At 32.9% G+C, this 19,683-nt stretch overlaps 1 protein-coding gene across 1 annotated transcript in view; it reads right to left on the bottom strand.

Moving 5' to 3' along the window:
• Positions 1–19,264, bottom strand: part of LOC145989861 (zinc metalloproteinase nas-13-like) — a 432,531-nt gene extending 413,267 nt beyond the window's left edge. Inside the window, exon 1 of the mRNA XM_083125321.1 lies at positions 19,055–19,264. Within this exon, the coding sequence (XP_082981447.1) occupies positions 19,055–19,127 (73 nt within the window). The 5' untranslated portion in view covers positions 19,128–19,264. The remainder of the gene's footprint in view (positions 1–19,054) is intronic.
• Positions 19,265–19,683: the final 419 nt, after the last annotated feature.

Raw genomic sequence — 19,683 nt, 5'->3', positions numbered from 1 at the left:
AAGTTATGAGGTGCATGTAAGTTAATACCACAGAGATATTACAGTAGGTGTAGGTTCTACCACCAGAACTTTTCTATTATAATAATACTGGTTATGCTGTACTGTTAGCTAAAGATGCTGATATTTGAGAAACTTAAAAGCTTACTCACGATTTACTGTTGCAAAAGATCCGATGACAAAATTTAAAAATTGTTATCGCCCAGACAGGGACTCGAACCCTGGACAGATAGGTTAAAAGCCTAACGCTATACCAACTAAGCTATCTGGGCACAAGGTATTCTTTTTTTGAAAAGTTAGTTATCTTAAGAAATATATTGAAACACTTGAGAACACTTTTGGTCTGGTTCGACAGACAAGGAGACAACATTTCTAAATTTTTACAGACTGGGTGTATTTTTCCACTATAGAGGCCTTCACTATATGTAATTCGAAACGCTAAAGTTCAGCTAGCTTCCAAAATTGAGGTAAAGATTGTGTTTGGCGAGATTAACAAGTTACAATTATATCCAGTTACGGACAAATAAAGCTAAAACTCTTAGATTTACTGTACTAGCCAAGTTTTAGTAATATTTTATTCACTTTAGTACAAATACCAAAGAAATAGGTATATTTTATTTATAATTTGACAAAATGTACTAGTATTTAATTTACAAAGTTAGGTAAAAAGCAGTATTTTTTAAAAATATTGTTACTGCCTTCAAATTTTATGTCATTTAGCCACTAACAACTGATTTACACTGTTTGGCATCCTTTAAATAGGAAAATAAGGAATTATTTGTTTATTATTTTTACTTTATATTTATATTTATTTAAGAAAACAATTCTACAGTTTAACTTAATTTTAACAAATTGTTACTAATTTATATATCAAAGTTATGTTATTTAGAGTGTATCAAGGCGTATAAAGTTAATATTTGTACTTATCAGTTCAACTAACAATTATATTTTACACACAAAAGATGATGTTTACAGTTAAATTACTTGAATCAGAGAATAATATTTTACAGTAATTGATTCATTCAGCACTAGTCAGTACTTTTATGCATCAGAAAGTTTTCTTAATTTTCTATTACGCATGCTATTTTGGGCTATTTTTAAAATGTATTTCTAAGGCAAACTGGTTTAATTTTCTGCTTATAATGCAAAGTTGACATAGTTTTCGCACAATGCATTGTACATTTGTTATATTCTCTACTTACAATTCAAATATTATGCTTATTTAATGTATAACTAACTAACTCTCTAGCCTTCTTAAACCCGAAGGTTCATGGCTGCAGCAACACATGCCTTTCATCTGTCCCTGTCCTGAGCAAGATCTATATACTCCTTTCCTTCCCTACCAATTTCCTTTTGGTCCATCTCTACATTATCCCTCCATCTTTGTTTTGGTCTTTCTATTGGTCTTTTACCATCAGGTTTCCCAACAAGAATCCTGTATACTCTTCTTTCCTCTCCCATTTGTACCACAGGATCTACACACCTAAGTCTTTTTGATTTAATCATTCTAATAATATCTGGACATGAATACAAATTATGTACTTCCAAATTATGTAACCTTCTCCACTCATCTGTCTCCTCATCTGTTTTAGGTCCAAATATTTTCCTAAGGATTTTATTTTCAAATACTCTCAATTTATGTTCCTCTTTTCAATGTAAGGGACCAAGTTTATTTACTGTATTTAACTTTTATTTTTTGTAATTAACAAAAATTAAAAGCTTATACTGTAGTTATTATATCTTTTTCTATCAGCTTATTTTGAAATTAATATTATTAGGTATAGTCTTTGATTTATAACTATATTGCTTTTTTTATCAATTTATCTAAGAGTACACGCAGACAAACACATGTGTTCACACTTTTATGTAAATAGATATGCCATTTTTCAATATTTTAGTATGAAGATTGCACTTTAGCTATTTAAGCAAGGGTAGGAAAGGTAGGATTTCTGAGAATTTGTTGCAGGATTTTGTTGTCCAAGTATAGATGAGAACTGAGCTGGGAGACTGTTTTGAACCTTTTCATGAGAGTTTGCATGTGAACTGTATGCAAATTGAGCACTATTGACTGTGCATGCTTCTAAGTTTTGCTGTTATTTTACATCAAGTCTGTGAGACTGTAGTCAGTTTTCCCATTTCAAGTAGTTTTTATTGATTGTATTTGTATATGTTGTGGGGACTTAGCAGTTTTATGTTATGAGTCAGTTTGTTGTAGAATATTTTTACGATTGTTTTGAGATATTGAGTGTCTGCTGTTTTACTTGTAATTATTTTCCTTCTTGTGTTGTGTATTTGACTATATTTTGTCCAAGTTCGTAGTATTTAGAATAATTGTTATTGACTTGTAGATGTAGGGAGTAATAATCCTTTGCAAGATGCCCTATACTTTAGTCTGAATATTATTCTTAGTGTTCACTTTTGAAGCCTTAGTATTCTGGTAGTATTATTAATGTAGAGGTAAATTAGGCTGAAACGTAGGCATTTTTCTGATAAATTATACTCACTTAGTTGTTTCAGCAGGTAGAAGTTGCATGATGGTTTACTGCCGATGATGTTCATTTGCTCTTCTTATGTACTACGTATGATGTAGCTTATTTGAGTAATTGGAATTTTGTACTGAAAATAAGATTGCTTGTCTATCTTATTCCTATGTTTTTACTCTATCCTATGACTTGGAAGAATCTAGATATATATTGTGCTTGCAGTTTTATGTTTCTCTAAGGTTTCAGCTATGTAGTTCAGCTATGTAGTTTCTTAAACTGTGCTATGGGTGTGACTATTGATTTCTCTTTCTGGATGCCATGTTGGTTTCTGTGTATTCCTCGTGCTGCTTGAATTTGACTTAGGTTGTTTGCTTTTTTCTTAGATCTTTATTTGTTTATTTGTTCAGTATTTTTTATTTTTTTTGCATTTTAATTACTTTAATTTTACATTAACTAACATATTTTACTTTAACAACAAAAGAATTTAATCTAGTATAAAAACTTCTACTAACAAAAATGTACTATTATAACTTTTAATTTTAGAAAATTGTATTTTTAAAACTTTAACTTTGAAAAATTGATTTTTAATTACTTTAATTTTACATTAACTAACAAATTTTACATTAACAACAAAATAATTTGCCCTAGTATAAAAACTTCTACTAACAAAAATATACTATTATAACTTTTAATTTTATAAAATTGTATTTTTAAAACATTAACTTTGAAAAATTGAATTTTAACACATTTGGACTTTAACAATGTACTTTGAATTTTTTTTATGTAAAAGAATATTTAAAAAATAAAAAATACTGAACAAATAAACAAATAAAGATCTAAGAAAAAAGCAAACAACCTAAGTCAAATTCAAGCAGCACGAGGAATACACAGAAACCAACATGGCATCCAGAAAGAGAAATCAATAGTCACACCCATAGCACAGTTTAAGAAACTACATAGCTGAACTACATAGCTGAAACCTTAGAGAAACATAAAACTGCAAGCACAATATATATCTAGATTCTTCCAAGTCATAGGATAGAGTAAAAACATAGGAATAAGATAGACAAGCAATCTTATTTTCAGTACAAAATTCCAATTACTCAAATAAGCTACATCATACGTAGTACATAAGAAGAGCAAATGAACATCATCGGCAGTAAACCATCATGCAACTTCTACCTGCTGAAACAACTAAGTGAGTATAATTTATCAGAAAAATGCCTACGTTTCAGCCTAATTTACCTCTACATTAATAATACTACCAGAATACTAAGGCTTCAAAAGTGAACACTAAGAATAATATTCAGACTAAAGTATAGGGCATCTTGCAAAGGATTATTACTCCCTACATCTACAAGTCAATAACAATTATTCTAAATACTACGAACTTGGACAAAATATAGTCAAATACACAACACAAGAAGGAAAATAATTACAAGTAAAACAGCAGACACTCAATATCTCAAAACAATCGTAAAAATATTCTACAACAAACTGACTCATAACATAAAACTGCTAAGTCCCCACAACATATACAAATACAATCAATAAAAACTACTTGAAATGGGAAAACTGACTACAGTCTCACAGACTTGATGTAAAATAACAGCAAAACTTAGAAGCATGCACAGTCAATAGTGCTCAATTTGCATACAGTTCACATGCAAACTCTCATGAAAAGGTTCAAAACAGTCTCCCAGCTCAGTTCTCATCTATACTTGGACAACAAAATCCTGCAACAAATTCTCAGAAATCCTACCTTTCCTACCCTTGCTTAAATAGCTAAAGTGCAATCTTCATACTAAAATATTGAAAAATGGCATATCTATTTACATAAAAGTGTGAACACATGTGTTTGTCTGCGTGTACTCTTAGATAAATTGATAAAAAAAGCAATATAGTTATAAATCAAAGACTATACCTAATAATATTAATTTCAAAATAAGCTGATAGAAAAAGATATAATAACTACAGTATAAGCTTTTAATTTTTGTTAATTACAAAAAATAAAAGTTAAATACAGTAAATAAACTTGGTCCCTTACATTGAAAAGAGGAACATAAATTGAGAGTATTTGAAAATAAAATCCTTAGGAAAATATTTGGACCTAAAACAGATGAGGAGACAGATGAGTGGAGAAGGTTACATAATTTGGAAGTACATAATTTGTATTCATGTCCAGATATTATTAGAATGATTAAATCAAAAAGACTTAGGTGTGTAGATCCTGTGGTACAAATGGGAGAGGAAAGAAGAGTATACAGGATTCTTGTTGGGAAACCTGATGGTAAAAGACCAATAGAAAGACCAAAACAAAGATGGAGGGATAATGTAGAGATGGACCAAAAGGAAATTGGTAGGGAAGGAAAGGAGTATATAGATCTTGCTCAGGACAGGGACAGATGAAAGGCATGTGTTGCTGCAGCCATGAACCTTCGGGTTTAAGAAGGCTAGAGAGTTAGTTAGTTATACATTAAATAAGCATAATATTTGAATTGTAAGTAGAGAATATAACAAATGTACAATGCATTGTGCGAAAACTATGTCAACTTTGCATTATAAGCAGAAAATTAAACCAGTTTGCCTTAGAAATACATTTTAAAAATAGCCCAAAATAGCATGCGTAATAGAAAATTAAGAAAACTTTCTGATGCATAAAAGTACTGACTAGTGCTGAATGAATCAATTACTGTAAAATATTATTCTCTGATTCAAGTAATTTAACTGTAAACATCATCTTTTGTGTGTAAAATATAATTGTTAGTTGAACTGATAAGTACAAATATTAACTTTATACGCCTTGATACACTCTAAATAACATAACTTTGATATATAAATTAGTAACAATTTGTTAAAATTAAGTTAAACTGTAGAATTGTTTTCTTAAATAAATATAAATATAAAGTAAAAATAATAAACAAATAATTCCTTATTTTCCTATTTAAAGGATGCCAAACAGTGTAAATCAGTTGTTAGTGGCTAAATGACATAAAATTTGAAGGCAGTAACAATATTTTTAAAAAATACTGCTTTTTACCTAACTTTGTAAATTAAATACTAGTACATTTTGTCAAATTATAAATAAAATATACCTATTTCTTTGGTATTTGTACTAAAGTGAATAAAATATTACTAAAACTTGGCTAGTACAGTAAATCTAAGAGTTTTAGCTTTATTTGTCCGTAACTGGATATAATTGTAACTTGTTAATCTCGCCAAACACAATCTTTACCTCAATTTTGGAAGCTAGCTGAACTTTAGCGTTTCGAATTACATATAGTGAAGGCCTCTATAGTGGAAAAATACACCCAGTCTGTAAAAATTTAGAAATGTTGTCTCCTTGTCTGTCGAACCAGACCAAAAGTGTTCTCAAGTGTTTCAATATATTTCTTAAGATAACTAACTTTTCAAAAAAAGAATACCTTGTGCCCAGATAGCTTAGTTGGTATAGCGTTAGGCTTTTAACCTATCTGTCCAGGGTTCGAGTCCCTGTCTGGGCGATAACAATTTTTAAATTTTGTCATCGGATCTTTTGCAACAGTAAATCGTGAGTAAGCTTTTAAGTTTCTCAAATATCAGCATCTTTAGCTAACAGTACAGCATAACCAGTATTATTATAATAGAAAAGTTCTGGTGGTAGAACCTACACCTACTGTAATATCTCTGTGGTATTAACTTACATGCACCTCATAACTTTTGGGACTGTTTGTCCTCCGTTACATTTCCTCGCCATTTACCCTTAGCGTCGCGATTAGCCTCAGAAGCAAAAAAAAAAAGCGAAATCTTATATTTGTTCTTTTTATATCTCTGAAACCACCTATACTATAGAACTACATTTAATGAATTTTGCAGTCTTTCTGTTTGATCTGTTAAATAATCCAGTCAATAAAAATATACTTGCATAGAAAAATCTGTTTTTCAGATACTTTAATCGGGTAATCTGCTTTTGCGTACTTCCTCAGAAATATAGTTCTTGCCACATTTATATAAATCGAAGTGTAGTTAGAGTTGACCTGTGTGCTTCTGGTACAAATAGTTACTTGAAAAAGCAAATATTGGGTGTATAAAAGATAGCATTCTTGTGAAACAGTAAAAATCAACCTCATTTCCTCATAGCATTAGTTGCAACTGCTTCTTACAGATTAACAAAGCTCTGGCGTGTGGTCCTACGTCACCTATAATCCTTTGTAAGGTTCATGTTGTCCTATAAATTGTCGCTATACATACTAAGTCCCTAGTTACACCCTAAGCTTTTAGTTTCAATCAGAGGATTTCAGTGTTCAGATAGTGATTGTAGCCTCGTATAATAAACCAAATGGAAATAACCCAAGTGTTGATGCACCCAAAGAAGCCAGTAATACTTCTAAAATACCTTGAAAAAGGCTATAAAGCTAAATAATTCTTCTAGAATAGTAAAAAAGTTTGGAAAGTGGACCTAGGCCCCTAAGGCGTATGTTAACTTCGTATAGTAATTATATTGTTAAATTGTTATATGTAAGGGGAAAAAACAATATTAGTAAGCGTCCAAATATGGACCCTCGGTAAAGGGGTTTCAGACCTCATAGACACATCATAATTTTCGTTACACTAAAAAATTGCCCTCGTATAAAAGCAAATAGTTGAAATGTTAAACATTTCGTGTACTTTATCCAGTAAGCCTTAGCTAGAAATACAATAAATGCGTTACAGACATAAAAATTAAGCAAGCTTTGATATTCTATTGGCACATAATAAGTATAAAATATCCTTTAAAATACTCTGACAAATAGTTGTGGGTTGTCTGAGATCAAAATTTTCAAGTCCTCTCTCCTCTCTCCTGCATAAATAGGCTCTAGAATTCACTAAGCCTCAAAATAATATTGGGTACATAAAATAAAAAGCAGATGGAGAGTGGTGCTGATCGCATCATCTCCAAAATAGCAAAAACAAAAGTATATAGAGCTCTATCTGGTATATTTAGAAAACTTTTACCTAGTATAGCAGTAACAAAATACTCAGCAAACTCTAAAATAAACAAACTTTCCTACGTGGCAGGCGTAACCTGCCCTAAATAAATACATATAGAAATACAGAACCAAAAATAGCATAGTGGAAATCAGTAAACCCTAATAATAATAATAATATATTCTGTGGCTTACATTTTAGCTAAAAGTACTTTTTTTAGTGTTTTTGAAAAAATTAAATAAATACTAAACTCTAAGTTAAAAATTAATACATACCCTGCAAAAAATCAATAAAAAAGTTGAAAACCTCTCTTTGTGCATCCAAAATATAATAACAAATCCTTCCTGACTGAATTAAATTGTGTTAGTTGAGTAATAATAAGCCTAAACTTGTAAAATAAAAGGGTAGAACTTGTCAAAACATACCTCTGCATCCAAAATATAATTCAAAACACATCTAAATTGTGTTATTTGAGTAAACTAGAGAATAATCCTGTAAACTTGGAAAAAATCTCTCTCTCTCTCTCTCTCTCTCTCTCTCTCTCTCTCTCTGTGTGTGTGTGTGTGTGTCTTTGAAAGTCCAAAATGTAATAAAAATGGTGCCTGAATAACATAATTAGTGTCATTTGAGTAAATATTAGGCTAAACTTGTAAAATAAACAAATAAAAGTTGAGAACACACACTTTGTGTGCCGAAAATGTAACTAAAAATCTTTCCTGAACAGATAGAATTGTGTTATTTGAGTAATAATAAGCCTAAACTTGTGAAATAAACAGATAGAAGTTGAGAACACACACTTTGTGTGTCGAAAATGCGACTAAAAGTCTTTCCTCAACAGATTGAATTGTATTATTTTGGTAATAATAAGCCTAAACTTGTAAAATAAACAGATAGAAGTTGAGAACACACACTCTGTGTGTCGAAAATTTAATAAAAAATGTTGCCAGAATAGTACAAATAGTGTTATTTTGGTAAAAAATTAACATAATGTGGTAAAATAATAAGTTAAAAGTTGAAAAATGTCTTTGTGAGTGCAAAATTTAATAAAAAATGTTGCCTGATTAGTACAAATAGTGTTATTTTGGTAAAAAATTAACATAAAGTTGTAAAATAATAAGTTAAAAGTTGAAAAATGTCTTTGTGAGTGCAAAATTTAATAAAAAATGTTGCCTGATTAGTACAAATAGTGTTATTTTGGTAAAAAAATTAATATAAAGTTGTAAAATAATAAGTTAAACGTAGAAAAAAATGTCTTTGTGAGTCCAAAATTTAATAAAAAATGTTGCTTGAATAGTACAAATAGTGTTATTTTGGTAAAAAATTAATATAAAGTTGTAAAATAATAAGTTAAAAATTGAAAAAATGTTTTTTGTAAGTGCAAAATTTAATAAAAAATGTTGCTTGAATAGTACAAATAGTGTTATTTTGGTAAAAAATTAACTTAAAGTTGTAAAATAATAAGTTAAAAGTTGAAAAAATGTGCGAGTCCAAAATTTAATAAAAAATGTTGCCTGAATAGTACAAATAGTGTTATTTTGGTAAAAAAATTAACTTAAAGTTGTAAAATAATAAGTTAAAAATTGAAAAAATGTTTTTTGTGAGTGCAAAATTTAATAAAAAATGTTGCTTGAATAGTGTTATTTTGGTAAAAAATTAACATAAAATTGTAAAATAATAAGTTAAAAGTTGAAAAAATGTCTTTGCGAGTGCAAAATTTAATAAAAAATGTTTCCTGAATAGTACAAATAGTGTTATTTTGGTAAAAAATTAACATAAAATTGTAAAATAATAAGTTAAAAATTGAAAAAATGTTTTTTGTGAGTGCAAAATTTAATAAAAAATGTTGCTTGAATAGTACAAATAGTGTTATTTTGGTAAAAATAAGGATAAAGTTGTAAAATAATAAGTTAAAAATTGAAAAAATGTTTTTTGTAAGTGCAAAATTTAATAAAAAATGTTGCTTGAATAGTACAAATAGTGTTATTTTGGTAAAAAATTAACTTAAAGTTGTAAAATAATAAGTTAAAAGTTGAAAAAATGTGCGAGTCCAAAATTTAATAAAAAATGTTGCCTGAATAGTACAAATAGTGTTATTTTGGTAAAAAAATTAACTTAAAGTTGTAAAATAATAAGTTAAAAATTGAAAAAATGTTTTTTGTGAGTGCAAAATTTAATAAAAAATGTTGCTTGAATAGTACAAATAGTGTTATTTTGGTAAAAAATTAACATAAAATTGTAAAATAATAAGTTAAAAGTTGAAAAAATGTCTTTGCGAGTCCAAAATTTAATAAAAAATGTTTCCTGAATAGTACAAATAGTGTTATTTTGGTAAAAAATTAACATAAAATTGTAAAATAATAAGTTAAAAATTGAAAAAATGTTTTTTGTGAGTGCAAAATTTAATAAAAAATGTTGCTTGAATAGTACAAATAGTGTTATTTTGGTAAAAATAAGGATAAGCTGTGAAAATGTTTGACATAAAGTCAAAGTTTGGTAAAAAATAAACTCAAATTTAAGTTAAATAGCACACAGTAACATACATTTACTACCTAAATCAATAATCAAAGGGTCCTAGGTTCGTTACCCCGTGATAAAAGCAAATGGTGAAAACTGTAGGCCCCGTCCCTAATAGCTCTCCCTTCTTCATAGTACAGATAAAAAAAACCTGCGCTAAAGCGTCCTGTGCCTTGGAGGCAAACCTGAGCGGAATATTAATTGGCGGCGGAAACCGCATAGCTTCAGAGATTTGACCATTGCTGCGCATTCTCAGACATCCTTTGTTGTCTGGTTCAATCCCTCCCCTGCCATACGGCATTGCATAGCTTTCCCCTGTTCTTGCGTACTGGTTAACCTTGAAAAAACCGGTTCTAAAATCTACCGACGCGTTCTCTGATTGGTGATTCAGATTCCTTCTTTGTTCTGACGTTCTGACGTCATTTGACCTTGACCGCACATCTCCCAAATTCCTTTCTCGTCTACCCTCAGCGCAGGGCGCGGAGTTCACCGTCTTCTGTCTAGCGTGTTGCACCACCGTGTTTCATAACATGATGAAATTACTGCATAGTACTAATTAATAATATTACATATCGCGGGTTCGAGTACCGGGACCGTCCCCAATCGTACCATTATCAGCGTTCATAGCGGTTCATAAACCATAGAAAACTTATTTTCAATATTATAAACATTAATATTAACATTTTATACATTACATACTTTGCAGTAATGAATATAAAACCATATGAATACCGTTTAGTACCTCTAATTACCTTTTATATACATATTTTTCATAAAATAAATAATTATATATTCATAAAAAGTTATAAACATGCAAATACATAAATGTAAAGTATTCTAAGTACATGCAAATGAATTCTAAATACATGCGAATTAATTAAAACCCGTGCAAATTAGTTATAAGTACATACAAATGAATTGCGAATATTAAACGCCCGAGGGCACAAACATCCACTATCTCATTTACCTTCTACTTGCGAGTGATTTGTAACTCTCCTCTAGACACTAACGTGTGCAGGTTTTTTTTTTTTAGAGGGAAGGGGTAGAGACAGTATAACATATTTCATAATTAACCACTTTTAAGCTTCCTTTTGAAAGTTGCTCAAAGACAGAAATTTCGGGAGAGTTATAGCCGCATCAGCTCCCCCATGTGTACACCAGTGCCTCGAGATGTAGTAGGAAAAATAGATGCGTGCCACTTTTTTTGCGGCAATTTCGAAAATTGTGCACCTCTTAACTTGCACCCTGCATTCTCCCAAAACAACGTTGATGGTTTGTGCAAGTATCATGCACAAAGACACTGAAGTAGGTGTTTTCACACTTGTTTATTTCTGTCTTGAGTTCGTGTTATCAGTAGGGAGTGGGTTTATAATAGCCACAAAGCATGCTAAATAGACAGGTAAATTGGCGCCAAAAGTGACAAAATTTGACAACTTCAAAAAACACAAAAAATAGGTAGTAAATATCAACTTGTTATTACCTTTCTTTTTCAGTTTCACACCTATTTTTTTTATTCTACGTATATTATATTTTTTTAAATGTTGTGCCGCTTTTCTGTTACTTTTAGTTAATCGCAATGTTGACGATCATGAATGGCAATTAATGAAGGAAAACTCACAAATCGCCATCACAATTATGATATGTAATATGCAGAATATTATTCGCGACTCAAATGTTCTGTTTCTTGTTGCTGTTGTTTTTTAACATTCTTAAGAATAAATTCATGTTTTTGCTTTATATTGCATATTTATTATAACGTCACGTTCACCACGGCGGACCTCCTCGGTGTGGTTTACCACGTTGCCTTATAACCAAAGAGTGCCAGGTTTAAGTCCCGATGGAGACGCATTGCACAATGGGTCGGAGTCAAATTTAAATTATAAATCCAGTTCCAATTAATCTATTTGAGCATAAAATGGACTTTAAACTATTTTTGATTATGACGACAATGGGATCAGTTATTGTAATAGTGAAAGAAAATAATATCTCCTTCAGGATTCAAACCTCGGGCTCAGTTTTACAGAAATTGTAATCTCTAGACCAGTGGTTCCCAAAGTGTGCCCTGGGGCGCCCTGGTAGGCGTACGGGGCCGCTGCAAGATGTTCCAATATTTTCACTGAAATTCAGTCATTGATATGATTGTTCCAAATACATGTTCTTATTTATTCCATGTTTCGGAATTTGAAATATATGTTTATTTTTTAACTTAAGGAAAGCAACCTATGCACACTAACAGAGCGTTACAAGTGTTAGATAGGGCCTCCCCGGTGGCGTAGTGTTAGTCACCACCTTGTAATAAAGGGGTCACGGGCTCGTTACCCGGTGCAGGCACATAGTGGTTCGGATCCCACTTTAAACTGTAGGTCCATTTCCGATTAGCCTTATTGTGCATGAAATGGACTTAAAACATCAATTCAATCAATCAATCAATCAAAGCAAGTATTAGATAGGCCTACATTCTGATTTGGACGCCGTGAAAAAATCTTGAAACACTAATGGCGCGGCGAAACGAAAAAGTTTGGAAATTCCTGCTCTACACCATAAAGATTAGCTTTGTTCCTTCGTTCGTCAGTGCTATATATATTTTTTAAAACAATGCAAATATAGGTAAAGATTATTTCTTAGTTGTGTGAGGTATCAGTAGACCGTTAACATCTGCTAGCAATGCCAACAATGCATTGGTGTACATTGTTATTAGCTAGGCTTCCACTCACCCCGACATCCATTCTAAACAATGGCACTACTTATTTAATTTATTCCAGTGTTCGTGGCGGAGTGGTAAGCGTAAAGGGCTACGGAATCAGAGATCCCATGTTCAAACCTCCACCAGCCATTGGTGACTCATCCTGTTTGTCTATGCTCCCATCACCTTTCCATCCGTCCATCATTCATCCATTCACATCGACTTGTAAAAATTAACCTAATAGGTAGGAAAAAAAGGTAAAATAGCCAAAATGAAAACCTATTGAATTCTAGCCGCCTCAGTGGCTGAGCACGTTAGCTACCGAATTACGATTTTGTCCCAAATTGATCTAAGTTCGAGTCCGTGAGTTTTTGTATTAAGTCCTCTTCATGCACAGATAGGCCAATCGGGACTGGACGTACAGTTTAAAGTTGGATCCAAACCACTATGTGCGTCCACTAGATATCGAACCAAGGCCAGGACCTCTTAATTATATGGTGACGACATTACCGCTACGCGATGTCCTCGCCTGGAGAGGCAGGCGCTTTTTTTGTTACTGTCCATGCGTTACTTTCTTGTATCACCGTTGCATATCTTTGACATTAGCTAGAAGTGTCAGTAAAGTAATGTAAAATCAGGAAACGAAAATCAAAGTACATCCAGTGTTCAAATTGAAATTTTTAATTTAACTCCTGACCAGGTAAAGAATTTTCCTCTTAAATATTCTCGATCATATTTTGCTATTGCTAAGAATTTGACGTAATCATTTCTTTCAACTTCAAGTAAATATTACATTAATATCAGCATATAAATTGTCAGTTTCTGTACTGAATTTTACATTAAAATTAATACTGTTGTTGCTTTGCAAATTACAATATGTATTTGATGAGAAAATATTTCCTGATTAATTTGCCTTCCTCTAAGAAAAATAATTCTGATATGAAATAAAAGTTCACTGAGACGACATCTGTGATTACTGAACTCTTGTACATTAATTGGAAAATTTGTGTTATTTACTTTGAACCATCAGTCCGTATGTTTTAGGTACAAATCTCAAAATTTGAAAAGGGAAGCTGATATGACTTTTCTCTTCAGCATTTTTTCAATTTGAACACTCGATATACAGACATATACATATTTCATTATTTAAGTTAAACTACGAACACACACACGCACACATATAATTGTTTTACAAAACTGATTGGTACTCACTTTGTAATTCGCCCACAGTTCCATGCATTTTAGATGATAGGACGTTCCTCGTTTTCCTTAATTTTTTCACATGGTTTCTTCCAGTTGCGAATCCCTATTTTCCTGAAACTTGATTCTGCATATCCTGAATCTGTGCCAAATTTACGGCATGGAAAACAAAAGCATGTGTCAAGTTCCACACTATATTCTAGTCACGGCGCAGATGCAAACCAGTGTTTTTGAAATGACCGCTTTCGCTTTCCGAACGTAGTATTTTGATAGTTTTGCAAAAGTGGTTGCCTAGGATTATCTACCCCAAGATCAGTAATTGTTTTCACATTAGTACATTCACTTGTTTTGTCTAACTTTGGAACGTCAGAACTTGGACCAACACCCTCTTCATTGCCGTCATCTTCCACATGTTTTGAGATAGTTTTAAAATATCCGGTTTTGATAAATTTATCCATTCAAGATGGAAATGCACAACAACGCTAGAACTCTTCCCACACACGAACAAATACACAGTGACCGTAGGAACCCGATAGCAGACCTTCCTCGCAAGCAAGAACACAAAGCTAATCTGTACCTCTGAAGCTGAAGCATACAGCAATTTTAAATCTCAGAACAATGTCAGTACTGGAGAACTCTATCCATAGCCTCCTATGTCGCTCGACCACCTACTGTTGACCGCTCGGCCACGGCGGAGTCTTTGATTCCATCTGTATTGGAAGGGTTATTTGCAACAAAAGGGTCGGATCTCTGGTTTCCAGGAACTTAGGGCAAGGGTAATAACCTCTAAGCAGGCAGATTTTATGACCTTGGTTATAATCTGGTAAGCAAGGAAAGGGTGGAATTTTGCTGTCCTACATTTGCTTCCGAAGATTTTCTTCGGAACAGTGTTTCCAACTCTGCTACAAATTTACCAGAAAATAATATGTAGTATTAATTTAGGATAATTTTTAATCGATCAAAATTTTGTTTGCGGGGGCCAGAGTTACAACTGCCGGGGCCAAAGCCCCCCCAGGCCCCCCCCTAACGACGTCCCTGCAAATGTAGTCTTTCATATTTTTCTAAGACTAGTAACAATGACCAGAGTATCTAAAGTTATTTGTCACAAAACAACGTTGTATAAAGTGACCGCGGTGGCTCAGTCGGTAACGCGTCTGACTACCATGCTAAAGGTCCCGGGTTCGATCCCCGACCGGTTCAAATCCGGGAACTTTTCTAACGGTGGAAGCGGCCCCGGCACTCACCCAGCGTCGAATAACATGGGTACCTGGGGGAAATCCTGGGGGGTAAAGGCGGTCAGAGGCGTGATGCTGATCACATCACCCCCACTCACGACCGGATCAAGAAAGTGTGGGGCGTTACCCCCACACCCCCTATACGCCTTCATGGCGTGGTGCTATGCACAGGGGAACACTTTACCTTTTTATAAAGCTACGTAACATACGAATAAAAATACAGGACTATGCAGCCTATTTCTCATGAAATCAATCGGACCTATTCCGATAGTACAGTAACTAATACTATGCCCTTGTAATCGAAGGATCCAAAATTCGATTCCCGGTGGAGGGGAATTGAAAAAAAAGTAAAAATATTTGTTAAAAAAGTGAATGAAAGTCATACTTTGTCTCGTGAAAATAATAATTTATAGAAATGATCCGAAGTACAAAATTATGTACTATATTTTTTTAAATCTTAAGGTCGTTTGTATATTCAGACAGCCATAGAAGAAATGCTGAAAAGTATATACGTACAAATATACGCGTACTGCGAACGCATTCGCTGATTGATAAGCAGCATTTCATTTTTTTGTGAACGTTATTAAAGATCGTACAGCAACCACGCGCTTTGCAAAGCATGCGGATGTAAAGAGTAGCATACAAGTCATATAACGTTACCCATAAACACAGTACTTGCCTTAAAATACGATTCATATTTCACCCCGGATTGGAAAAATCATGGCATATTAACCACCGACGAAACTGTCTGAATGTTTTATGTTCTCTCACAATTAATACATAAACACAACACACCTGCACCAATTAATTCACCAAAAGGAAACTACATTTGAAAATCTACAATAATACAATTAAAAATGTTAAACATCGAGTTATTTTCATGCACGCTTCACGCTTGCTGAGCCGGACCACGTGCGGATTTGGCCAGATTTCCCATCATGCTCTGCGCCGCTGATGTCACATTGAATATCATCCATTCATGTATAAGATCTTAAATACTGGAAAAGTATTTACGAGGAAAATTATTAGGGTAAGGGCATTGATTCAAAAACAAAAGATAAAAATACCGGGAAATAGTTTCAAGAAGGAGAATCATTTGTCTAGTGTTTAGGTCTTCGCTTTATCGACGCTGGAAAGTCTAGCCCATACAGTTTGAGGTCAGTGCAATTCTCCGTTTTCTCATGCACAACATGCCTCTCTCGAGTTTCAATGACTTGCACAAATTTTATAACGCGATTTACTGGTAACAATGTCTCTTATTATGTTATTTCCGAGTGACTAATATACCGATTAAAGCAATTATATCTGTACCATCATGTGAACTGAGTAAAGAAACAAGTGTCGCTTGTCGCGTGACGCGTGTACCTTGTCTCTTCGGTTTGAATTCTTCCTATCGCGGCTTTGATTTACAGAATTTGGTGTCACACTTTAGAGGATGGTGGGTTTCAACCGGCGCCCTCGAATAGTAGGAAAACTGTATCTTTAGCAATCGATGCCCCATAGGGAAGAAAATAGAGCAATTAAGTAGAAAGTTGCTGTAAAGACGTCGAGTTGCTGGAAAACGCCAGACATATAATAATAATAATAATAATAATAATAATGTTTATTACCATCGATAAGCATATTGACATTAAATTCAAAATATATTATTAATATTATCATTATTAGAATATGCTTGGCTATATATTTTTCTCATGGAAAGTTTTTCGAAAAGAAGATACCTTAATATACCCGTATAAAATGATAGTTCTTCCTATTCTTGAATACGATAATGAATTACGGTTTCTGACAACCAAGAATTACCTCCAAAAAGTTCAATCAGTTCAAAAACTTCTTATCAGGTTTTTATGCACAAAGTTTTTTTAAAAATAATATGACCAACATTACTCTGGATGGTTAACAAAGTTGAATATATTTACCTTAGAAGAAAGAAGAAAAATGAAAAGGATAAATTTTGTACAGAAGATTATAATTTCCCAAATAGACAGTGAATACTTTTGAATACTATGTCTTATAAAATTTCCAGATATTTCCAGAGGTATATCTCAATTCTTACATGTCTAAATAAGGTAGAGGTTTAGTAGCTGAACTTGTTGTGTTGTGTTGTTGTGTGGGAAATGTGGTCCTTTAGTTTTAGAGAAGATTGAAGAGGCTTCATCTCATTTTTCAACATTGGGGGAGAGGAGGTCGACTACCACACGATTCCCTTGCTCTTGCACTTAATATTTCTCTAATATTTGAAACATCTGATCGATTGTCACTTAAAAAAATGTGAAGTTGAGATGCATCGTTGCAACAGAGCATCGGTTGGTGGGTTAATTTATTCATCGCCCCTCGTCAGAAATGCATACGTATAAAATATAATAATAATAATTACACACACACACACACATATATATTTATATATATATAATATAACCTTTGTTATTTTAAATTTTAAATTATACAAGTATCGGTATTGGTGGGTATCGGTGGGTATCGGTGAGAGTATCAGCATCGGTATCGGTTCAAAGTGGTATCGACTCAGCCCTAATTATTACATGTAAGTCTTTGAGTTAGTATGCGAGAACCCCTCACAACAAGTACTGTATTTCTTGATACGTGCCTGTTGGCAGCTATTATTTATCCCCCATAGATAAGTGTCTGCATGCGTAACAAATATTATTCCAAATCTTGACTTGAAGAAAGGATCGTTTTGTACAATATCTGGCAATATATCTAAGTATTGCGAAATCGACGATAAGTACTCACATTTCGATCAAGTAATTGTTAAATAATATTTTAAGTATTTGTTCATGTGTTTCTAGTTTTATCATTTCATTGTTCTTGCAAGAAATCGGTATTGATTAACTCCTCTCGGTAATTCATATGTGGAGAAAGATCTTGCATCGCTACTTTAATATTGATTCAAAAGAATATTCTAGTGCAAGAAAATAACTAATACACATGTTGAAAAATACTGTAACAATTCGTAACAAAAATTATATCGTGAATAACAGTAAAACAGTGAAAGTCAGCAAAAGATAGAAGGTCCCTATCCCTATATGTGTAGAGATATGAACGAGTCATTTCATATTTTTTTCAATATTTTTTTATAGTATGTGTTAATAATATTAATACGCATTATCTCCACCTTTAAACAAATAGATCACGTTGTCAAATGTGGGAAAGTATTTTCTGTTTACACCTGAATCTAGTAATGTTACCTCTTCCCCCTTACCACAAAAGTACAAAATTTAATTCTCACACTGAGGCTAATATTTCGATCTCACGAGATCAAAATTACTATAAGCTAGTACTTTGTGTGTCTTTACATGCACCAACATTTTCCTTAGTAGTTCACGTGTTTCTATGATACCAATCTATATAATCAGCATTTCAATCTAAGAATTAACTCTCGTTTAAAAAGAAAATTTATTAGCAGTAATAAACATTTGCGATTACTGTACAGTACACTTTGATAATAATGAAGAAAGTTGCCGTTTCCCTAAATTAAATTCATTGTAAAGTATACAATGGGGTAATTTTAATTTACCGAAAATATATAAACGTTAGTGCATGTATTAATTACGACAGTCAAAGTTTAAATCTACGTTATACTGACATAGGCTTATCGAGCCTGGGTTTAGAGTTTAAAATTGTGTTCGAATCACTGTTCATTCACCGTGACCGAACCCGGGACTTCTCGATTACAAAACTGCAGCGCTACTACTGCACCATCGGGAGGGTTCAAGCACCGAAGTATTGAAACTTAATAGGAACTTTTCCTTCGTTGTTTTCACAAGAATAGGCAGATGTAAAGAAACGCTCACTGAAAAATGGAAATACACAATCACATTATCTAAATCAGATTTTCTTCAAATATAAAAAGGTAAGGAACAGAGTTGTAATACAGATTAGAAAACGATAAACCCCCCATTTGACGGTTGTAAAACATGAGAAAAAATATATTGCTGGTAATGAAAAAGGAAGCTATAACTATAAGTACTACTCACCCGTGTAGTTGGGAGGCTTAGCCAAGACCGCTATGATGAACCACTGCGAAAGCACTAACAAAATCGTCTTCATGTTCAAAAGTTCAGAAACCCAATCACTTCCCAGCTGCTGAGTAATCTGTTCTATCTTCGCTCAGCAGCGACACAGAGGGATTTCAACGCTAAGAATGCTCTTTCTCCCGTGCTTTATGGAGTGTGTTGATAAACCTGAGACTGCCATAAACTTCCCTTCAAACGAATAACAGCCTTTACATTAATGCCTTTTGCGACTGATGAAATGGCAAGCCATGAAATCTATCAAGGACACGAACAGATACGCCGGCAGAACGGAAGCAATTAATTGTTGCTATTTGTCGCGATTAGAACACGATTCCGTCTTTCTGTCCGTTCAAGAAATCTATTTACTCCCGTTTCGCCGAATGCCCAGGAGACAAATATCACACCTAAGGAAAATTTTCTGCAAAATGGGAAATCCCATTTCGCCGAATATTTTGAATGGATGGAATTTTACCTCTGCTGCGAAATTTCGACGAAGTCAAAAACTCATTACACGATTCCGTTTGCATAAAGTAGCATGTTCGTTGAGGTGAAGTCCAGCGTCGGAAATCAAGTGGGGCATTACACTCGAA

Source organism: Lepisma saccharinum, chromosome 7 (assembly GCF_977018435.1).
Source record: "Lepisma saccharinum chromosome 7, izLepSacc3.1, whole genome shotgun sequence".
Classification (NCBI taxonomy): domain Eukaryota; kingdom Metazoa; phylum Arthropoda; class Insecta; order Zygentoma; family Lepismatidae; genus Lepisma; species Lepisma saccharinum.
Note: the sequence above shows the minus strand (reverse complement) of the source record. Positions and strands in the feature narration are given on the sequence as shown.